Source organism: Lithobates pipiens, unplaced genomic scaffold (genome assembly GCF_037356315.1).
Source record: "Lithobates pipiens isolate NorthernLeopardFrog02 unplaced genomic scaffold, aLitPip1_a1.2 Scaffold_24, whole genome shotgun sequence".
Taxonomy (NCBI): Eukaryota; Metazoa; Chordata; class Amphibia; order Anura; family Ranidae; genus Lithobates; species Lithobates pipiens.
The window spans coordinates 24,394,124-24,418,697 of NW_027507786.1; the positions used below are offsets into that span (position 1 = coordinate 24,394,124).

Below are 24,574 nucleotides of genomic sequence, written 5' to 3' on the forward strand. Positions count from 1 at the left end.
TCGTATACACCGACCTACCAACCTACACACCGACCTACCAACCTACACCGCCCATCGTATACACCGACCTACCAACCTACATACCGACCTACCAACCTACACCGCCCATCGTATACACCGACCTACCAACCTACACACCGACCTACCAACCTACACCGCCCATCGTATACACCGACCTACCAACCTACATACCGACCTACCAATCTACACACCGACCTACCAACCTACACACCGACCTACCAACCTACACCGCCCATCGTATACACCGACCTACCAACCTACATACCGATCTACCAACCTACACCGCCCATCGTATACACCGACCTACCAACCTACATACCGACCTACCAATCTACACACCGACCTACCAACCTACACACCGACCTACCAACCTACACCGCCCATCGTATACACCGACCTACCAACCTACACACCGACCTACCAACCTACACCGCCCATCGTATACACCGACCTACCAACCTACATACCGACCTACCAACCTACACCGCCCATCGTATACACCGACCTACCAACCTACACACCGACCTACCAACCTACACCGCCCATCGTATACACCGACCTACCAACCTACACACCGATCTACCAACCTACACCACCCATCCTATACACCGATCTACCAACCTACACACCGACCTACCAACCTACACACCGACCTACCAACCTACACCGCCCATCGTATACACCGACCTACCAACCTACACACCGATCTACCAACCTACACACCGATCTACCAACCTACACCGCCCATCGTATACACCGACCTACCAACCTACACACCGATCTACCAACCTACACACCGATCTACCAACCTACACCACCCATCCTATACACCGACCTACCAACCTACACACCGACCTACCAACCTACATACCGACCTACCAACCTACACCACCCATCCTATACACCGATCTACCACCCTACACCGCCCATCCTATACACCGATCTACCAACCTACACCGCCCATCGTATACACCGACCTACCAACCTACATACCGACCTACCAACCTACACACCGATCTACCAACCTACACCGCCCATCGTATACACCGACCTACCAACCTACACACCGATCTACCAACCTACACACCGATCTACCAACCTACACACCGATCTACCAACCTACACCACCCATCCTATACACCGACCTACCAACCTACACACCGACCTACCAACCTACATACCGACCTACCAACCTACACCACCCATCCTATACACCGATCTACCACCCTACACCGCCCATCCTATACACCGACCTACCAACCTACACCGCCCATCCTATACACCGATCTACCAACCTACACCGCCCATCGTATACACCGACCTACCAACCTACACACCGACCTACCAACCTACATACCGACCTACCAACCTACACCACCCATCCTATACACCGATCTACCACCCTACACCGCCCATCCTATACACCGACCTACCAACCTACACCGCCCATCCTATACACCGATCTACCAACCTACACCGACCTACCAACCTACATACCGACCTACCAACCTACATACCGACCTACCAACCTACACCACCCATCGTATACACCGACCTACCAACCTACACACCGACCTACCAACCTACATACCGACCTACCAACCTACACCACCCATCCTATACACCGATCTACCAACCTACACACCGACCTACCAACCTACACACCGACCTACCAACCTACACCACCCATCCTATACACCGATCTACCAACCTACACACCGACCTACCAACCTACACACCGACCTACCAACCTACACCACCCATCCTATACACCGATCTACCAACCTACACACCGATCTACCAACCTATACACCATTCATCATACAAACCGATATACCAACCTATACCACTATTGTACACACCAACCTACATGGCCCATCATATACACCAGGGGTGCCCAACCTTTTGAAGAGTGAGGGCCACTTAAACGACTTGGTAACCGGTCGTGGGCCACAATGAGTGGAGCAGAAGGATGACAGTTCTATGTTCACTCTGCATATGCAGGGCTGACACGGATACAACCCACTCTACTCTATGGGCCTTGGATCCCATCTGCCCAGATAGAAAGGGACGGATCAGATTGGAGGTAAATGGGGTGTAAATGGCCACAAGTCCGTTTACATCTGCGGCTCAACAGAGGTGAATGGAGGATCAGACTGATGGTGTCAATTGGGCCAAAGGCTGTTTTCACACTGATGTGCTGTGCTTTACCCACACAGAGGGTGCAGACAAGTTCACCTAAGGCTTTCCATGCAGGTTAGCTGTACTTTACCATAGACTTGAATGAATGAAATACTTGTATAGCGCACAATGCGAACTGAATCGCCTCTAGGCGCTGGGGCGAGCTTTGATCATCTGCTAAAAGAGGAAGGTCTTGAGTTTTTTCCTAAAAGCCAGGTGATTTTCTTCCACTTCTATTATATTCTGTCAGTGTGGTGCACCTTCTGAACGCTCTCCACACCTACAGGTAATAACAGAAGTCTATAGGTCAGTGCAGGTAATAATGGAAGTCTATGGGTCAGTGCAGGTAATAATGGAAGTCTATGGGTCAGTGCAGGTAATAACAGAAGTCTATGGGGCTCAGTGCAGGTAATAATGGAAGTCTATGGGTCAGTGCAGGTAATAACAGAAGTCTATGGGGCTCAGTGTAGGTAATAATGGAAGTCTATGGGTCAGTGCAGGTAATAACAGAAGTCTATGGGGCTCAGTGCAGGTAATAATGGAAGTCTATGGGGCTCAGTGCAGGTAATAACAGAAGTCTATGGGTCAGTGCAGGTAATAACAGAAGTCTATGGGGCTCAGTGCAGGTAATAACAGAAGTCTATGGGGCTCAGTGCGGGTAATAACAGAAGTCTATGGGGCTCAGTGCAGGTAATAATAGAAGTCTATGGGGCTCAGTGCAGGTAATAACAGAAGTCTATGGGGCTCAGTGCAGGTAATAACAGAAGTCTATGGGTCAGTGCAGGTAATAATAGAAGTCTATGGGTCAGTGCGGGTAATAACAGAAGTCTATGGGGCTCAGTGCGGGTAATAACAGAAGTCTATGGGGCTCAGTGCAGGTAATAACAGAAGTCTATGGGTCAGTGCGGGTAATAACAGAAGTCTATGGGGCTCAGTGCGGGTAATAACAGAAGTCTATGGCTCAGTGCAGGTAATAACAGAAGTCTATGGGTCAGGGTAGGTAATAACAGAAGTCTATGGGTCAGTGCAGGTAATAACAGAAGTCTATGGGTCAGTGCAGGTAATAACAGAAGTCTATGGGTCAGTGCAGGTAATAATAGAAGTCTATGGGTCAGGGTAGGTAATAACAGAAGTCTATGGGTCAGTGCAGGTAATAACAGAAGTCTATGGGTCAGTGCGGGTAATAACAGAAGTCTATAGCTCAGTGCAGGTAATAACAGAAGTCTATGGCTCAGTGCATGTAATAATAGAAGTCTATGGGTCAGTGCAGGTAATAACAGAAGTCTATGGGTCAGTGCAGGTAATAACAGAAGTCTATGGGGCTCAGTGCAGGTAATAACAGAAGTCTATGGGGCTCAGTGCAGGTAATAACAGAAGTCTATGGGTCAGTGTAGGTAATAACAGAAGTCTATGGGTCAGTGTAGGTAATAACAGAAGTCTATGGGGCTCAGTGCAGGTAATAACAGAAGTCTATGGGTCAGTGTAGGTAATAACAGAAGTCTATGGGGCTCAGTACAGGTAATAACAGAAGTCTATGGGTCAGTGCAGGTAATAACAGAAGTCTATGGGGGTCAGTGCAGGTAATAACAGAAGTCTATGGGGGTCAGTGCAGGTAATAACAGAAGTCTATGGGGGTCAGTGCAGGTAATAACAGAAGTCTATGGGTCAGTGTAGGCAACCCGCAGGTGTTCTGCGCTGCACCTGCAGATCAGTTTGAAAGCAGCCCAGTAACCACCACAGGACAGATATGCCCAGATATACACTGCCATTTAAGTAATAAACTTACCTTTAATAACAGTCTTCCATTCAGGTATCGCCGTCTGTTGCCCCCGGCTGATTTGGTGTCACTCCACCTGTGACAGTAGTTGGCGCTGTACAGGAAGCATCGCCTTATATGGCTCTGCAGCCGCTTACTTCCTCTACCGGTGTTTTTTTTTAACAGAAGCTTTACCAGCGGATTTATTCACAACCCTGGTGCTCTGGGATATAGGGTTGCCAACCCACAATCTGGACTTGCCAACCCGCCATCCCAGAGCAGGAGGTCTCGGGCCACATGTGGCCCCCGGGCCACTGGTTGGGCACCCCTGATATACACCAATAGGTTGTCCTACACTGCCCATCATACACAGATATACTGCCCACTCCGATATGCCATACTATACTGTCCTCACCTAGACTTATCTGCCTCTCACCCCCTGTGTATGGCCACTCCACCCGTGCAGCAAGTCTGCCCCAGAGAGGTGATACCAGTTCTCAGGATGCACTAAGTGCTTGCCCTGTCCTACTCCTGCAGCAGGTTGGGGTAGACGCAAACTTTGGGAAGGGATCAGGTACCAGACTGACACACATCAGCCCCTGGAGCCAGCTGTCACACGTCCCCCACCCCCCTCATGAAGATGTTTTTCAGCCCCCCTTCCTCAGCCCCGAGGGGTCACACCCAGTGCCGGGACAATCATCAGAGGATCTCATTGGTAGAAGGTATCAGTCAGGGGACGGAGGTTCCAAGGCATTAGATATACCATGGAGCGCGGTGAAGAGCGTCATCATCAAGTAGAGAAAATCTGGCACCACTGTGACATCACCAAGAACTGGACGTCCCTCCAAAATTGACGAAAAGCCAAGAAGAAAACCGGTCAGGGAGGCCTCCAGCAACATTGAAGGAGCTGCAGGAATATCTGACAAGTCCTGGGCGTGTGGTGACAACGATCTCCCGTGTTCTTCATATGTCTGGGCTGTGGGGTAGAGGGACAAGACGGAAGACTCTTCTCACCATGAAAAGCCTCCAAACCCAGCTGAGGTTTGCAAAAACACATCTGAAGTCTCCCAAAAGCATGCGGGGGAAATGTGTTCCGGTCTGAGGAAACCAAGGCTGAACTTTTTGGCCATAATTCCAAAAAGAATACTGCACATCACCAAAAGAACATCATACCTACTGTGAAACATGGTGGTGGCAGCATCATGCTTTGGAGCATTTTTTTTCTTCAGCTGGAACAGGGGCTTTAGTCCAGGTGGAGGGGATTATGTTCCAAATACCAGTCAATATTTCCACAAAAACCTTCAGGCTTCTCCTAGAAAGCTGAACATGAAGAGGAACTTCATCTTCCAGGATGACAACGACCCAAATCCTCCGTCCAAATCTACAAAGGAATGTCTTCCCCAGAAGAAGGTTCCCAGCCAAAGCCCAGACCTGAATCCCATCGAAGATCTGTGGGGTGATGTGAAGAGGGCTGTGCACAGGAGATGACCTCGCCATCTGACAGATTTGGAGTGTTTTTGGGCAAATATTGCCAAGTCAAGATGTGCCATGCTGATAGACTCCTCCCCAAAAACACCGACCACAAGGGGCTTCACCAAAGTGTTAGTGTAAGGGGGGTGTATATATATATATATATATATATAGTGTACAGGGGTGTGTAGACTTAGGTCACCCGATTATTTTATTTTTACTTCCCTCCACCTATAAGGTTTCAGTTTGTTTTTCTCCTGAGTTTTAGTTTATAGGTGGTGTATATATATATATCATTATTTATTGTTGCGTGGGGTCCCCACCCCCTCCAGACTCCATGAAGTCCTGTGTGACTAGACTGCGATGGAAGCTGCTTCCCTCCATCCTCCACACTACATCCAGTAAAAAGGTTCAGCTGCCCTGCTCTGGACTTCCTCTGCAGCATGTCGGGGGCTGGCTGCGTCTATCGGAGCCTAGTCACACAGGGGTTGTGTACAATCCTCTGGAATGCCCCTCCCCCAGAGACAATCACAACGCGGTTTGGCAGGAAAGTTTTATTGCAACATTTATTTCTTGAGCTGTCCAATCCTCGGCTTCTGTCGCTCCGATTCATAGACTTCCTCTGGGCTCCGCCCTCCGCGACTCGTCCCGTCTCCGACATTCCCGACTTAGAATAACGTCCTGTGAAGGAGAAACAGACAAAACCATCACATAACTCCACCAATCAGAGAGGAGGGTCAGCCAGTGACATCATTCATCACATCACACAATGGACAGAAGTCAGGGAAAGTCAAAGAATCTGGTTGGAGGAAAATAGATGCTGACAGTCTCCTTCCAGCCAATGAGGTCTCAGCAGGAGGAGGATCATGCAAGAGTTGCACAGTTCTTTGGACGGCGCTGGACGTAGATCTTTTCTAGACGGAGATTGGCGTTGGCTGGGATCGGACCATCTGTAGCTCAGATATGATTGGTCGCAATGCTACAAACTCCGCCTTTTATATAATAATAATAAGTACGGTCTCCCTTCCCATAATCCTCAGACTATCATTGGGAGTGTCGCCACCTAGTGACCCATCACCGGTACTACAACACTTCATACCCAACACGTGCTCCTTACTTCCTCTGCGTCTCCACAGGTAACAGGAAGTGCGGGGAATCTCCACTGCGGAGTCACAGACAGGAAATTCTACAAACACCCAAAACTGGAACCTTCTGGTGGTGACAAGTACAGGAGGAGCGCCGATTGGTCCATTCCTCCCAGCGACACCGCCGGTAGAGAAATGTGTGGGCGGGGTCAGCGTCTCTTCCGCGGTCTCCATCATCCAACCATCAGACAGTGAACATCACAAGTGCCACTTCTGGAGCTCCGCCCCCAGTGGACTGCCATTGGACAATAATTCCCACGCAAGTGACCCGCTGCGAACACCCAATCATAAACCACTGGTCCAATCCCATCCTATTCCGGAGATCCCCACTGGCCCCACCACCGCCTATTCCTGAGCTCCCCGCTGGCCCCACCCCCACCTATTCATGGGCAACCCGATGGCTCCACCCCTGCCTAATTCTGAGCTCTCCGCTGGCCCCACCCCCACCTATTCCTGGGCAACCCGATGGCTCCACCCCTGCCTATTCCTAGGCAACCCGATGGCTCCACCCCTGCCTATTCCTAGGCAACCCGATGGCTCCACCCCTGCCTATTCCTGAGCTCCCTGCTGGCCCCACTCCCACCTATTCTTGGGCAACCCGATGGCTCCACCCCTGCCTATTCCTAGGCAACCCGATGGCTCCACCCCTGCCTATTCCTAGGCAACCCGATGGCTCCACCCCTGCCTATTCCTGAGCTCCCTGCTGGCCCCACTCCCACCTATTCTTGGGCAACCCAATGGCTCCACCCCTGCCTATTCCAGAGATCCTCGCCTATTCCTGGGTGGCCCCACCCCCGCTTATTACTGGGCAACCCGATGACCCCCACCTAATACCAGGCGACCTATTGGTCCCACCCAATCCTTCTTGCCTGCAGCCATAAATAGTGGGAGGGACCAGAAGCCCCTGCAAGGGTCACAATGGGAAGAAATGTTGGATGAAATCGGCGACTAGTAATAAAAATGTTATTTTTTTCGTGATTTCAGTTTGTGGGCGGAGTCTGTCACTCCCTCTGAATCTGCAGCGCTCTGATTGGAACAATTAAACACCCTCCCCGGGGTTCCCACCCCCCCCCCCCCCACTCACTACGGCGTCCATCCAAAGAACTTTCCCGCACTTCACACAGCGCCTCTGGTCACATGACCCGCCTGTACCATGCCACACCCACATGAAATGCTATCTCCTCCCACCTGGCAGTGTTATTGGTTACAGCTTCTGCACTATAAATCCCGGTCTGTACACCGATTCGCTGTTCCCAAACATTTCCCCGTCCGCCGGCCAGCTGAACGTAGACAAGAGGCGGGGCTTAGTGTATTACCGCAATCCCCTCCCCCAATCTGTTACTACAATTCTGCCCCTCACCACCCACCATCCAGAATCACCATCCACAGCATCATACATAATGTATGGCGATTATATGACCTCATCCCGTCCAATCACAGCTCACCGAATTTTGCAGCACTTCCCCCGCTGACACTAAATATTTTCTGCACATCCAGAGTCACTGCACGCCCCCCCCCCCCCCCCCGATAACACGGAGATCCGGCGTTTCATCAGATTCTGCGACCTGTGAGATTTGTAACAGAAGTGACGGTCCATTGCGGCCATCTTGGTACACCCCGCAGTAAGGATACAGTCTGAAGCCACCAAGCTGACATCTTGGTACACCCTCCGGAGTTTTGCATTTCACACTTATCATTACCGGTAGGAGGAGCTTATATGGTGAGATTTAGAATAATAAAATCAGACGGCTCCAAACACCCCGAATATCACCCAATCACCCATATACGTGTCAGAGAGGAGAGACTTCTGTCCGTGGTGCTTTTTTATTTGCACCAACATACAATTTTTCAGGACGAGCTTTCGGGGTACGCCCCGCCCCCTTCTTCAAGGTCCAACCACTGCCGATTCACAAATATTTAAGCAGAGTGTTAAAAAAACTAAAAAAAATCTCTAAAGGGAAAGGAGAGAAACAAACATACAAATCAATGGTAATAAAGATAGCAGCAGAGTTAGGGAGAGAAGACCGAGGGAGATATAGAATGGAGGGGGAGGGGGTGAAGTCACAGAGGGGGTCGTAAAACTTTAGTATAACGGGTAAGGAAACCAATATCTAAATTCAGGTCATTATTGTGTGAAATGACAGACTGCGGTGGGTGTACCAAGATGGCCGCTTTCTCCCTTCTCAGTGTATCCTTACTGTGGAGGAGTGCGGGGTGTAGCAAGATGGCGGCAGCGGAAACGTCACTTCTGTTACAAAATATGACAGCTCACCAAATCTGAGGAAACACCAAATCACCGGACCAGATTACCCCCCCCCCCCCCCCCCCCCGAGACCAGATTACCCCCCCCCCCTCCTCCCTGAGACTAGATTACGAGAAGATGGCTGGTAGGTGAAGTTGGTAAAGAGAGCACGGCCCCCACACTTGCAAATGAGTAGAGCTCCTATTGGCCAGTTACCAGTCCTATACTCCTCCCCCTTTCCCCCTCAGAAATGAAGCGGAGTTCCAACTGGTAGAGGAGAGCTCCTATTGGCTGGCAGCGCTGTACTTCTACCCCCATCCCAGAAGGAGAGGAGAGCTCCTATTGGCCATTTGCCCATGCTATAGCTCCTCCCCCGAGGAAAGTCCATAGATGGCGCTACTTACACCTCATCATCGTATTCTTTGGGTGGAGACACGGCGATGACCAGATCTATCCAATCCTGTGCGAGATGGAGAGATTATCGGGGGATGAATATCAAACACGTCCCACCGCCACCCACCCCTCCTGAGTCCCCACCACCTCCCAAGTTCCCGCCCCCGCCACCTACCCATCCTGAGTCCCCACCACCCACCACCTCCCAAGTTCCCGCCCCCGCCACCTACCCATCCTGAGTCCCCACCACCCACTCCCTCCCAAGTTCCCGCCCCCGCCATCTACCCCTCCTGAGTCCCCACCACCTCCCGAGTTCCTGCCTCCGCCACCTACCCCTCCTGAGTCCCCACCACCTCCCGAGTTCCTGCCTCCGCCACCTACCCCTCCTGAGTCCCCACCCCCTCCCGAGTTCCCGTTCCCGCCTCTGCCACCTACCCCTCCTGAGTCCCCACCCCCTCCCAAGTTCCAGCCTCTGCCACCTACCCCTCCTGAGTCCCCACCACCCACTCCCTCCCAAGTTCTTGCCCCCGCCATATACCCCTCCTGAGTTCCCACCACCTCCCAAGTTCCCGTTCCCGCCACCTACCCCTCCCGAGTCCCCACCACCCACCCGCTCCCAAGTTCCCATCCCCTCACCCACCCCTCCCGCGTTCCCGCCCCCTCAACTTCCCCTCCCGAGTTCCCACCCGACACCTACCCCTCCCGAGTTCCAGGCTTTTGCCAGTGTGGCCTGCGCCTCCGACAACATCACATCGGTCAGAATCTTCCCGTTCACCGCCAGAATCTCGTCTCCTCTCACAATCCCACCTGGAGGAGAGACAGTTATTAATACAAATCTAGGAGGAGCGGCATCACCCTTCTAGAATCCGCCCCGCGTGGGGTGTCTGGATTTTATTGAAGAAGAACAAACGTTTGATGTATTCACAAATATACACAGAGAATGGGGGAGGGGGCTCCACGCCATGTGGACCCCCCAGTCCAGATACCTGTGATCTGACCTCCGTGTGACCCCAGTCCAGATACCTGTAATCTGACCCCCCCAGTCTGGATACCTGTAATCTGACGTCCATGTGACCCCCCCAGTCCAGACACCTGTAATCTGACCCCCCCAGTCCGGACACCTGTGATCTGACCTCCGTGTGACCCCAGTCCAGATACCTGTAATCTGACGTCCATGTGACCCCCCCAGTCCGAACACCTGTAATCTAACGCCCCCCAGTCCGGACACCTGTAATCTAACGCCCCCCAGTCTGGACACCTGTAATCTAACGCCCCCCAGTCCGAACACCTGTAATCTAACGCCCCCCAGTCCGAACACCTGTAATCTAACGCCCCCCAGTCTGGACACCTGTAATCTGACCCCCCCCAGTCCGGATACCTGTAATCTGACGTCCATGTGACCCCCCCAGTCCGAACACCTGTAATCTAACCCCCCCAGTCCGGACACCTGTAATCGGACCCCCCCCCGTCCGAACACCTGTGATCTGACCTCCGTGTGACCCCAGTCCAGATACCTGTAATCTGACCCCCCCAGTCCGGATACCTGTAATCTGACGTCCATGTGACCCCCCAGTCCGAACACCTGTAATCTAACCCCCCCAGTCCGGACACCTGTGATCTGACCTCCGTGTGACCCCAGTCCAGATACCTGTAATCTAACCCCCCCCAGTCCGAACACCTGTAATCTAACCCCCCCCAGTCCGGACACCTGTAATCTGACCCCCCCCAGTCCGGACACCTGTAATCTGACCCCCCCAGTCCGGACACCTGTAATCTGACGTCCATGTGACCCCCCCAAGTCCGAATACCTGTAATCTGACCCCCCCAGTCCGGATACCTGTAATCTGACGTCCATGTGACCCCCCCAGTCCGAACACCTGTAATCTAACCCCCCCAGTCCGGACACCTGTAATCGGACCCCCCCCAGTCCGAACACCTGTGATCTGACCTCCGTGTGACCCCAGTCCAGATACCTGTAATCTAACCCCCCCCAGTCCGAACACCTGTAATCTAACCCCCCCCAGTCCGGACACCTGTAATCTGACCCCCCCAGTCCGGACACCTGTAATCTGACCCCCCCAGTCCGGACACCTGTAATCTGACGTCCATGTGACCCCCCCAAGTCCGAATACCTGTAATCTGACCCCCCCAGTCCGGACACCTGTAATCTGCCCCCCCCAGTCCGGACACCTGTAATCTGACCCCCCCCAGTCCGGACACCTGTAATCTGACCCCCCCAGTCCGGACACCTGTAATCTGACGTCCATGTGACCCCCCCAAGTCCGGATACCTGTAATCTGACGTCCATGTGACCCCCCAAGTCTGGATACCTGTAATCTGACCTCCATGTGACCCCCCAAGTCCGGATACCTGTAATCTGACCTCCATGTGACCCCCCCATCTGGATACCTGTAATCTGACCTCCATGTGACCCCCCAAGTCCGGATACCTGTAATCTGACCTCCATGTGACCCCCCAAGTCCGGATACCTGTAATCTGACCTTCGTGTGACCCCCCCCCCCCGGTCTGGATACCTGTAATCTGAACTTCGTGTGACCCCACCCGGTCTGGATACCTGTAATCTGACCTCCGTGTGACCCCAGTCCAGATACCTGTAATCTGACCCCCCCAGTCCGGATACCTGTAATCTGACCTCCATGTGACCCCCCAAGTCCGGATACCTGTAATCTGACCTCCATGTGACCCCCCAAGTCCGGATACCTGTAATCTGACCTTCGTGTGACCCCCCCAGTCCAGATACCTGTAATCTGACCTCCGTGTGACCCCCCCCGGTCTGGATACCTGTAATCTGACCTCCGTGTAACCCTCCCCCGGTCTGGATACCTGTAATCTGAACTTCGTGTGACCCCGCCCGGTCTGGATACCTGTAATCTGACCTCCATGTGACCCCCCAAGTCCGGATACCTGTAATCTGACCTCCATGTGACCCCCCAAGTCCGGATACCTGTAATCTGACCTTCGTGTGACCCCCCCCAGTCCGGATACCTGTAATCTGACCTCCGTGTGACCCCCCCCCCGGTCTGGATAGCTGTAATCTTACCTCCGTGTAATCCCCCCCCCCCGGTCTGGATACCTGTAATCTGACCTTCGTGTGACCCCCCCCGGTCTGGATACCTGTAATCTGACCTCCGTGTGACCCCCCCAGTCCGGATACCTGTAATCTGACCTCCGTGTGACCCCAGGTAGATACTGGTGGTATATCAGAGTAGATTAGGTTGAATTTCCCCGGAGAGGTTCATAGAAGAGGAAAGGATAATGAGGATTCCTCCTCTTGGTTGGTGGGAAGACGATTGCACTGACCGTGTTTGTCGGCGGCCCCTCCATCGTATATGGCGGAGACAACAATCTTCCCGATCGGAGACTCAATACCGCCCTCTACAGCCAGATCCAGAGCCCCGTCCTGCACCAAACAACAAGTACAAGACAATGACCATCACTCCCCCCATTCCATCACATCATGTTCTGCCATTACACTGCGACCCGCCAGAAGAACCCCGCCACCCACAAATGGGGAATACAGAGGGGGGAAAGATCTCTTCACCTACACTGAGAAACTTCTGTGGGGGGGGATACTGGGGAGAGGGAAAGGAAAAGCAGAGCGAGGGCGGGGGAAAAAAGAGAGCGAGGGAAAAAAGAGGGCGAGGGGGGAAAAAAAGGAGGGTGAGGGGAAAAAAGAGGGCGAGGGAAAAAAAAAAGAGGCCGAGGGAAAAAAAAAAGAGGCCGAGGGGCGAGGGCAAGGAGAGCGAGGGGCGAGGGAAAGGAGAGCGAGGGGCGAGGGAAAGGAGAGCGAGGGAAAGGATAGCGGGGCGAGGGGGTAGGAAATTTGAGCGGTGCAAGGGCGACTAAGACTATGGGCCCCGGAGGACCCGCATACACGACTATGGGCCCCGGAGGACCCGCATACACGACTATGGGCCCCGGAGGACCCGCATACACGACTATGGGCCCCGGAGGACCCGCATACACGACTAGGGGCCCCGGAGGACCCGCATACATGACTAGGGGCCCCTGGAGGACCCGCATACACGACTAGGGGCCCCGGAGGACCCGGATACACGACTAGGGGCCCCTGGAGGACCCGGATACACGACTAGGGCCCCTGGAGGACCCGGATACATGACTATGGGCCCCTGGAGGACCCGGATACACGACTAGGGGCCCTGGAGGACCCGGATACACGACTAGGGGCCCCGGATACATGACTATGGGCCCTGGCATTTGAGGGAGCTCCAAGCATTTAGGAAGGGGTTCTGTTATATAATGAAGAGGACATTATTACATTTCACAATCTAGGAAGCCGTGATGATTTCTGCCAACCTGACGCTGGGTGAGAAGATCGATGTGAATAGATAGATATACTTTATTGTCATTGTAAACAACATGTTTCTGGATATCTTTAAAGCAGTAATAAAACACTTCTCAACAACACCAGACCTCCATACTCCGAGCACGGGACGAGCTCCGGCGTGGTAGGAGTAGGGACGAGCTCCGGCGCGGTAGGAGTAGGGACGAGTTCCGGCGTGGTAGGAGTAGGGACGAGCTCCGGCGCGGTAGGAGTAGGGACGAGCTCCGGAGTGGTAGGAGTAGGGACGAGCTCCGGAGTGGTAGGAGTAGGGGACGAGTTCCGGCGTGGTAGGAGTAGGGACGAGCTCCGGCGTGGTAGGAGTAGGGACGAGCTCCGGCGTGGTAGGAGTAGGGACGAGCTCCGGCGTGGTAGGAGTAGGGACGAGCTCCGGCGTGGTAGGAGTAGGGACGAGCTCCGGCGCGGTAGGAGTAGGGACGAGCTCCGGAGTGGTAGGAGTAGGGACGAGCTCCGGCGCGGTAGGAGTAGGGACGAGCTCCGGCGAGGTAGGAGTAGGGACGAGCTCCGGAGTGGTAGGAGTAGGGACGAGCTCCGGAGTGGTAGGAGTAGGGACGAGCTCCGGAGTGGTAGGAGTAGGGACGAGCTCCGGAGTGGTAGGAGTAGGGACGAGCTCCGGCGCGGTAGGAGTAGGGACGAGCTCCGGCGAGGTAGGAGTAGGGACGAGCTCCGGAGTGGTAGGAGTAGGGACGAGCTCCGGCGCGGTAGGAGTAAGGATTAGCTCCGGCGTGTTCGCACCGTCCCCGTGTAGAGCCCGCCAGGAAGTCGGCGCTGTGCTAATCACAGGCGGTGAGACGTTCCCCGATGTGCGGCTACAGAGATGGGAAACGTCTCACTGCCTGTGATTAGCGCAGCGCCGACTTCCTGGCGGGCTCTACACGGGGACGGTGCGAACACGCCGGAGCTCGTCCCTACTCCTACCACGCCGGAGCTCGTCCCTACTCCTACCACTCCGGAGCTCGTCCCTACTCCTACCACATATCATATATATCAAAATATAAAATGTTATTTAAAAAAAAAAAATTCCACATAAAGTTTCTAAGACGCTGTACCTGATTGGATTATGGAAAATACGGCCCGAGGGGGAAAACGATGCTTTAAAAACGATTATTGTGCGTTTTCAGTGCCCTGTATCTTTTCCAGATGGCAATGGGATAAACGCACTGTAACCTGGGTGGGTGGGTTGGATCAATAGCTTTGACCTGCTTTTTTAATCGGCTGGCATATGCTGTGCCATAAAGAGGGATTCCACTGGAAACAAAAATATTAAAAGCCATCAGCTATAAATATTACAGCTGCTGACTTTTAATAAATGGACACTCCCCTGTCCCGGGGTCCAGCGATGTCGGTAACCGAGATTGATTGATCGCTCGGCTCTCGGCTGCTGCCGCCGCCAATTCTCGGTGAGGGAATCAGGAAGTGAAGCGTTGCGGCTTCACTTCCCGGTTCCCTACTGCGCATGCGCGAGTCATGCGGGCAATGGGAATGGTCCGTGGGAGTCTATGCCCGGAAGTGGGTGCAAATACCTGTCTTAGACCGATATCTGCACCCCCCTCCCCCCTGAAAGATGCCAACTGTGACACCGGAGAGGGGGGGAGGGTTCCTATGAGCGGAAGTTCAACTTTAGGGTGGAACCCCGCTTTAAGACGGGGTGATGAGATTTGGACAGCTCCGGGTCTTCTTGAATACGGTTCCCGGACAGTTTGGGATTCCTGATTAATCCGATCATTGTCTAGGTGTGAATTCCCAGTCACCTATTGTTTCTGTCTGTTGGCGAACTCTTGGAGGATCCTCTATGACGGGATTGGCCTTCTCTCCGCTCCTCGTTATCTCACCATTGTGTGATATATTATGGGTAATATTTAGTTTTATTCCTCATGTGGTGACTGACCTATTGAAGTGTATAAAAAACGGGATTTCTGTTCAATAAACAGTCATTCCCTTGGTTCTACCCCAACATCTTGTCTGTGTTCGGTGATCGGGGGGAAGGGCTGGTATTGGCTCTTGGTCTGCTGGAAGGGTTTTGAGGGCCGGAGCACCTAATCGGGGGGGGGGGGGGGGGGGGAGCGGTTCCATCACAGGGGTGTGGGGGAGGGGAGAGCACCCATTGTTAACCTATGGCCTGCTGGGACGGAGTCATGTGACCTCTATAGGCAGGGTCCTCAGTGTGTGAGCGTTGTTTTATCCCCCATAATAATAATAATAATGGGTCATTGTACTGACAGACGGACATTTTACCTTTTTTATGCGGAGTTGTCGGACGTCCTTCCCAGCAATCTGCTCCGCTGCAAACTGAGAGAAGAACAACAAGAAATAATCACCCCAAATATCCTGGCACCAATCACATCCTGTGTATGGGGGAGGGGGAGGGGTCAGACACACAGAATTTCGGACACAGCACCCCGGGAGGTGACACGGAATCTGCTTAGCTGGGACTCACCATGGAGTACGGGTCAAAATCCTCCACATACTTCTGGAAGCCCTCAAATGGAGAGAAAGTGAGAGAATTACACGGAAACAATTCACAGATAATAAATATGAAGAGGAGAAAAGGTCACATGTCTGGTCCCAGCCAATGTCTGATCTGATAGAGATCACTGCCGGTGCCGGAGGAGACACTGCGGAGCAGAGTGACAGCATGGACACAAAGAGGAGCGCCACGTCCCAGCAAGGGAAGTCGTATAATCACATGGACCGCATGACATCAGACACACCCCCCGTGTGACAGTACACACACCCCCGTTACACATTACACACCCCCTGTGTGACATCACACATCCCGTTACACATCCCCCTGTCACACATTACAAACCCCTGTGTGACATCACACATCCCATTACACATCCCCCCGTTACACATTACACACCCCCCGTGTGACATCACACAGAGGAGCAGGGTATAAATCATATATACACCTAAAGATATTATGGAAGTGGATCAATAAATCTATTATTGTCTTTTTTGTAATCCATCATCTCTTTAGTATCATCACCTGACCCCTATTACCCCCCGAGGAGGAAGTCACAGGAAGGTAGGGCGAGGAGGATGAGGTCATCACAGGAAGGTAGGGTGAGGAGGAGGAGGTCACAGGAAGGTAGGGTGAGGAGGAGGAGGTCACAGGAAGGTAGGGTGAGGAGGAGGTCACAGGAAGGTAGGGTGAGGAGGAGGTCACAGGAAGGTAGGGTGAGGAGGAGGTGGTCGTCACAGGAAGGTAGGGTGAGGAGGAGGAGGTCGTCACAGAAAGGTAGGTTGAGGAGGAGGAGGTCGTCACAGGAAGGTAGGTTGAGGAGGAGGAGGTCGTCACAGGAAGGTAGGGTGAAGAGGAGGAGGTCGTCACAGGAAGGTAGGGTGAGGAGGAGGAGGTCGTCACAGGAAGGTAGGGTGAGGAGGAGGTCATCACAGGAAGGTAGGGTGAGGAGGAGGAGGTCATCACAGGAAGGTAGGGTGAGGAGGAGGAGGTCGTCACAGGAAGGTAGGGTGAGGAGGAGGAGGTCGTCACAGGAAGGTAGGGTGAGGAGGTCGTCACAGGAAGGTAGGGTGAGGAGGAGGAGGTCGTCACAGGACGGTAGGGTGAGGAGGAGGAGGTCATCACAGGAAGGTAGGGTGAGGAGGAGGAGGTCGTCACAGGAAGGTAGGGTGAGGAGGAGGAGGTCGTCACAGGAAGGTAGGGTGAGGAGGAGGAGGTCGTCACAGGAAGGTAGGGTAAGGAGGAGGTCGTCACAGGAAGGTAGGGTGAGGAGGAGGTCACAGGAAGGTAGGGTGAGGAGGTCACAGGAAGGTAGGGTGAGGAGGTCACAGGAAGGTAGGGTGAGGAGGAGGTCACAGGAAGGTAGGGTGAGGAGGAGGAGGTCACAGGAAGGTAGGGTGAGGAGGAAGAGGTCACAGGAAGGTAGGGTGAGGAGGTCACAGGAAGGTAGGGTGAGGAGGAGGAGGTCACAGGAAGGTAGGGTGAGGAGGAAGAGGTCACAGGAAGGTAGGGTGAGGAGGTCACAGGAAGGTAGGGTGAGGAGGAGGAGGTCACAGGAAGGTAGGGTGAGGAGGAGGAGGTCACAGGAAGGTAGGGTGAGGAGGTCACAGGAAGGTAGGGTGAGGAGGTCACAGGAAGGTAGGGTGAGGAGGAGGAGGTCACAGGAAGGTAGGGTGAGGAGGAGGAGGTCACAGGAAGGTAGGGTGAGGAGGAGGAGGTCACAGGAAGGTAGGGTGAGGAGGAGGTGGTCGTCACAGGACGGTAGGGTGAGGAGGAGGTGGTCGTCACAGGAAGGTAGGGTGAGGAGGAGGAGGTCGTCACAGGAAGGTAGGGTGAGGAGGAGGTGGTCACAGGAAGGTAGGGTGAGGAGGTCACAGGAAGGTAGGGTGAGGAGGAGGAGGTCACAGGAAGGTAGGGTGAGGAGGAGGAGGTCACAGGAAGGTAGGGTGAGGAGGTCACAGGAAGGTAGGGTGAGGAGGAGGAGGTCACAGGAAGGTAGGGTGAGGAGGAAGAGGTCACAGGAAGGTAGGGTGAGGAGGAGGAGGTCACAGGAAGGTAGGGTGAGGAGGTCACAGGAAGGTAGGGTGAGGAGGAGGAGGTCACAGGAAGGTAGGGTGAGGAGGTCACAGGAAGGTAGGGTGAGGAGGAGGAGGTCACAGGAAGGTAGGGTGAGGAGGAAGAGGTCACAGGAAGGTAGGGTGAAAGCCCTTTCCTGGGGTCAAGAATGGAAATCAAGTTGCCCACCTATGTGGGTTCACTCTGCCCGGGTAATGCCTGTCCAGACTAGGTGGGGGTCTGGGACTTTGTTCATATTTGATGGGGAGTCGCCCAGGACAGGGGCTTCTGGCGGGGACTGGATGCGGACTTCTTGTCTACTATGGGCCCCGGCATTTGAGGGAGCTCCAAGCATTTAGGAAGATGTTGTGTTATGTAATGAAGAGGACATTATTACATTTCACAATCTAGGAAGCCGTGGTGGTCTCTGCCAACCTGGCGCTCAGGAAGCCGATGTATGAAAACAAAGCTGGTTAAATGTTGATGATATTGGTAAGTAGATCTCTCCCTTTGTTAATTTAGTCACCTATTGTTTCTTTCGGTTGACTACCTAGGTTAACCCTTGGAAGTATCTGTGACGGGATTGGCCATGAGGCAGCTCTACTTCCTTATCCGACTATTGTGTGATATTTTCAGGAATAATTTGGTTCTATTGTCCATGTGGTGACTGACTGACCTATTTCTGAAGTGTATAAAAACCTGTATTTCTGTTCAATAAACTGGCATTCCTTTGGATTTGCCCTCACATCCCGTCGGTGATTGGGGGAAGGGCTGGTATTGGCTCACCATCTGCTGGAATGGTTTGGAGGGCAGGAGGCACGGTTTGGCAGAAGCACCTAATCGGGGTGCCTATCGGTTCCATCACATTGGTGGCGAGCAGTGGGATGCGTCCTGCATTCTGGGACATCTAAACCTCCACCCGGATCCAAGGTCCGGATAGCAGGAGAGGTACAGACACCGGCCTAAGGGCCCCGGCATTTGAGGGGGCTCCAAGCATTTAGGAAGGAGGTTCTGTTATATAATGAAGAGGACATTATTTTCCGTGATGGTCTCTGCCAACCCGACACTCTGTGAGAAGATGGATGTGAATAGAAGGCGGGTGATGGGATTTGGACAGCTCCGGGTCTTCCTGAATACCGATGCTCGGCTTGAGTGTTTATTGTTAAGCAGATGTCTCCCACCGTTAATTGAGTGACCTATTGTTTCTGTCCGTTGGCTGACTCTTGGAGGTATCTATGATGGGATTGGCCTGGTGTCGGCTCCTCCTCATCTAACCCTTATGGGATCTTTTGGTTTTATTATCTGCGGACACACCTTGTCTGTGTACAATATATGGAGCAGAGGGCTGGTATTGGCTCTCGTTCTGCTGGAACGGTTTCCTGGGCAGGAGGCACTGTTTGGTGGAAGAACCTAATCTGGGAGCCAAGCGGTTCCATCACAGTGGGGGGGGGGGGGGTCCCAGGAGGGTGGGGTGAAGAGAGGGGGTCCCAGGAAGGCGGGGTGAAGAGAGAGGGGTCCCAGGAAGGCGGGGTGAAGAGAGAGGGGTTCCAGGAAGGCGGGGTGAAGAGAGAGGGGTCCCCAGGAAGGCAGGGTGAAGAGAGGGGGTCCCAGGAAGGCGGAGTGAAGAGAGAGGGGTCCCAGGAAGGCGGGGTGAAGAGAGAGGGGTTCCAGGAAGGCGGGGCGAAGAGAGGGGGTCCCAGGAAGGCAGGGTGAAGAGAGGGGGTCCCAGGAAGGCGGGGTGAAGAGAGAGGGGTCCCAGGAAGGCGGGATGAAGAGAGAGGGGTCCCAGGAAGGCGGGGTGAAGAGAGGGGTCCCAGGAAGGCGGGGTGAAGAGAGGGGGTCCCAGGAAGGTGGGGTGAAGAGAGGGGGTCCCAGGAAGGCGGGGTGAAGAGAGGGGTCCCAGGAAGGCGGGGGTGAAGAGAGGGGTCCCAGGAAGGCGGGGTGAAGAGAGGGGGTCCCAGGAAGGCGGGGTGAAGAGAGAGGGGTCCCAGGAAGGCGGGGTGAAGAGAGAGGGGTTCCAGGAAGGCGGGTGAAGAGAGAGGGGTCCCCAGGAAGGCAGGGTGAAGAGAGGGGGTCCCAGGGAAGGCGGGGTGAAGAGAGAGGGGTTCCAGGAAGGCGGGGCGAAGAGAGGGGTCCCAGGAAGGCAGGGTGAAGAGAGGGGGTCCCAGGAAGGCGGGGTGAAGAGAGAGGGGTCCAGGAAGGCGGGATGAAGAGAGAGGGGTCCCAGGAAGGCGGGGTGAAGAGAGGGGGTCCCAGGAAGGCGGGGTGAAGAGAGGGGGTCCCAGGAAGGTGGGGTGAAGAGAGGGGGTCCCCAGGAAGGCGGGGTGAAGAGAGGGGTCCCAGGAAGGCGGGGTGAAGAGAGGGGTCCCAGGAAGGCGGGGTGAAGAGAGGGGGTCCCAGGAAGGCGGGATGAAGAGGGGTCCCAGGAAGGCGGGGTGAAGAGAGGGGGTCCCAGGAAGGCGGGGTGAAGAGAGGGGGTCCCAGGAAGGCGGGGTGAAGAGAGGGGGTCCCAGGAAGGCGGGATGAAGAGGGGTCCCAGGAAGGCGGGATGAAGGAGGGGTCCCAGGAAGGTGGGGTGAAGAGAGGGGGTCCCAGGAAGGCGGGGTGAAGAGAGGGCCCAGAAGCGTGCCCAGGAAGGCGGGATGAAGAGGGGTCCCAGGGAAGGCGGGATGAAGAGGGGTCCCAGGAAGGTGGGATGAAGAGAGGGGGTCCCAGGAAGGCGGGGTGAAGAGAGGGGTCCCAGGAAGGCGGGATGAAGAGAGGGGGTCCCAGGAAGGCGGGGTGAAGAGAGGGGGTCCCAGGAAGGCGGGATGAAGAGGGGTCCCAGGAAGGCGGGATGAAGAGGGGTCCCAGGAAGGTGGGGTGAAGAGAGGGGTCCCAGGAAGGCGGGATGAAGAGGGGTCCCAGGAAGGCGGGATGAAGGAGGGGTCCCAGGAAGGTGGGGTGAAGAGAGGGGTCCCAGGAAGGTGGGGGTCACACGTAGATGGGGGGGGGGGGTCACACCAAGCAGAGGTAGTTACTTGTCTCTTGCTGGATTGGAAGGGCGTATTGTAGACCACCATCCGCTTCAACATCTCGGGGGGCTGCAGAAATAGGAATTGCAAAAAAATGAAGGTGCCGGCCATGTGGGGGAGAAAATGTGGGCGGAGCCGCGTTCTGAGAATGACGCGGATTTCCCCTCCCATGTACTGGCAGGTCAGCGCCCCTCCTGGACAATGACATCACTCACCAGGGGGTCGGCCTTTGGTGGCGCTCTCAGCAGGAAGTTGGTGTCGGGAGGCAGCATGATCGGTTTGGATGGGATTGGCACCGGGGGGCGGCGGTGAGTCGGTGGGCTGGGCGCCATCTGCTGCATTTCCCAACATGGAGGTCAGCGGAGAGGAAAAAGGTTATTGTATATCAAACGTGCGCCGTAAACCCCCCCCACACACAGCGAGCGCCGTCACCCCCCCCCCCCACACGCAGAGAGCGCCGTCACCCCCCCCACACACAGCGAGCGCCGTCATCCCCCCCACACACAGCGAGCGCCGTCACCCCCCCCCCCCACACGCAGAGAGCGCCGTCACCCCCCCCACACACAGCGAGCGCCGTCATCCCCCCCACACACAGCAAGCGCCGTCACCCCCACACAGCGAGCGCCGTCACCCCCCCACACACAGCGAGCGCCGTCACCCCCACACAGCGAGCGCCGTCACCCCCCCCACACACAGCGAGCGCCGTCACCCCCCCCACACACAGCGAGCGCCGTCACCCCCCCACACACAGCGAGCGCCGTCACCCCCCCACACACAGCGAGCGCCGTCACCCCCACACAGCGAGCGCCGTCACCCCCCCACACACAGCGAGCGCCGTCCCCCCCCCCACACACAGCAAGCGCCGTCCCCCCCCACACACAGCGAGCGCAGTCAGCCCCCTACACACAGCGAGCGCAGTCAGCCCCCCCCCACACACAGCGAGCGCAGTCACCCCCCCCCACACACAGCGAGCGCAGTCACCCCCCCCCACACACAGCGAGCGCAGTCACCCCCCCCACACACTGCGAGCGCCGTCGCCCCCCCATACACAGCGAGTGCCCCTCACCCCCCCCACACACAGCGAGCGCCGTCACCCCCCCCCCCACACACTGCGAGCGCCGTCGCCCCCCCATACACAGCGAGTGCCGTCACCTGTCCCCCACACACAAAGCGAGCGCCGTTAACCCCCCCCCCCCACACACAGCGAGCACCCCAAAAACCCCACCCAAAAAAAGCACACCAACAATGCAAAACCCAAATATCATCACCCCCAACATAGCCCCGCCCCCCACACACACATACCAGCGGGTTGCTTGATGTGGAGGAGATTTTACTGACATTCGATGTATTCCGTACAACCTGGGGAGAGACTTCAATCACCATCAGACAGAGACCCCCCTCCCCCATCAGAGACCCCCTCCCCCATCAGAGACCCCCCTCACACCATCAGAGACCCCCCTCACACCATCAGAGACCCCCTCCCCCATCAGAGACCCCCCTCACACCATCAGACAGAGACCCCCTCCCCCATCAGAGACCCCCCTCACACCATCAGAGACCCCCCTCCCCCATCAGAGACCCCCCTCACACCATCAGAGACCCCCCTCACACCATCAGAGACCCCCCTCCCCCATCAGAGACCCCCCTCACACCATCAGAGACCCCCCTCCCCCATCAGAGACCCCCCTCACACCATCAGACAGAGACCCCCTCCCCCATCAGAGACCCCCCTCACACCATCAGAGACCCCCCTCCCCCATCAGAGACCCCCCTCACACCATCAGAGACCCCCTCCCCCATCAGAGACCCCCCTCACACCATCAGAGACCCCCTCCCCCATCAGAGACCCCCTCCCCCATCAGAGACCCCCCTCACACCATCAGAGACCCCCTCACACCATCAGAGACCCCCCTCCCCCATCAGAGACCCCCCTCACACCATCAGAGACCCCCTCCCCCATCAGAGACCCCCCTCACACCATCAGAGACCCCCTCCCCCATCAGAGACCCCCCTCACACCATCAGACAGAGACCCCCTCCCCCATCAGAGACCCCCCTCACACCATCAGACAGAGACCCCCCTCCCCCATCAGACAGAAACCCCCTTCCCCCATCACCAGACAGAGACCCCCTGCCCCCATCAGACTGAGACCCCCTCCCCCCCATTAGAGCCTCCCCTGCCCCCGATCACCAGAGACCCCCATTACCAGATAGAACCTCCTCCCCCCATCAGAGATCCCCGGGGGAGGGGCAGCATGTACACGATTATCCCCGGGGGGTGGGGGGGGGAAATACAATGCCTATAGCTCTGGGGTTCTCCCAGTCGCCCCCTGCAGGACCTGAAGTCCATTGCTGACCCCTTGGACAGGGAAAATGGACACCTGATTGGTTGTCAGTTTAATAAAGACAAGACACTCCACATGCGACGAGCGCTCCTCTATGATTGGCCGGTACCTTTGGGCTCGGTGGATAGCTCGGCTCTGGATTGGAGGATCTCATGGCGGACCGCCCTCTGTAGGTCTTCAGCTCATCAGAGAATGGCAGCGGTGGGCGGGAGGAGACAATGGGAGGAGCCGCACACAGGGGGAGGCGGCTGTACAGGTGACGGCAGATGCATCCATGTTGGTTGTAGAGGGGTTGTCCAGGAGGGCCCTGGTGGGGCCGGGGGAGCACTCCTCCTCAGCATGGTAACATTGGGGGATGGGGAGGAGCGCGGGATGTTGGCTGCGGGTGTCGGGCGGGGGGAGGGAGGTGGGGGAGCGATGCGTTTCACAGGGCGAGCGACCTCCTCTACATGAACCTCGTCCAGATCCGTGGTGTGAAGATGGAGGCCGCCGCCAAACCTCCTGGCAGCCGGTGCGGAGGGTGGGGGAGAGGCAGACGGGTGTCCTCCGGATCCCTGCAACCAAAAATGACGAAACGCGTATAAAGAGGGCCGACTGTTCCCTACAGTGACTGCAATACTGGAGGGTGCAAAACACGACTGCTGGACGAGGAGGGGTCATATATGGGGGCGCTCCCTACGGGAGGGTACAGGAAGGGTCATGTATGGGGCGCTCCCTATGGGAGGTTACAGGAAGGGGTCATGTATGGGGCGCTCCCTATGGGAAGGGTCATGTATGGGGCGCTCCCTATGGGAAGGGTCATGTATGGGGCGCTCCTATGGGAAGGGTCATGTATGGGGGGGGGGGGGGCGCTCCCTACGGGAGGGTACGGGAAGGGTCATGGATGGGGACGCTCCCTATGGGAGGGTACGGGAAGGGTCATGTATGGGGACGCTCCCTACGGGAGGGTACGGGAAGGGTCATGTATGGGGACGCTCCCTACGGGAGGGTACGGGAAGGGTCATGTATGGGGACGCTCCCTACGGGAGGGTACAGGAAAGAAGGGTCATGTATGGGGCGCTCCCTATGGGAAGGGTCCATGTATGGAAGCGCTCCCTATGGGAAG

The 24,574-nt window shown here is 55.6% G+C and overlaps 1 protein-coding gene across 1 annotated transcript in view; it reads right to left on the reverse strand.

The window, feature by feature from the left end:
- Positions 1 to 5,967: 5,967 nt before the first annotated feature.
- Positions 5,968 to 24,574, reverse strand: part of USH1C (USH1 protein network component harmonin) — a 54,765-nt gene continuing 36,158 nt past the window's right edge. Inside the window, 6 exon segments of the mRNA XM_077453713.1 lie at positions 5,968 to 6,109; positions 9,220 to 9,275; positions 9,906 to 10,015; positions 12,530 to 12,629; positions 15,828 to 15,881; positions 16,030 to 16,071. Coding sequence (XP_077309839.1) covers positions 6,097 to 6,109; positions 9,220 to 9,275; positions 9,906 to 10,015; positions 12,530 to 12,629; positions 15,828 to 15,881; positions 16,030 to 16,071 — 375 coding nt within the window. The 3' untranslated portion in view covers positions 5,968 to 6,096.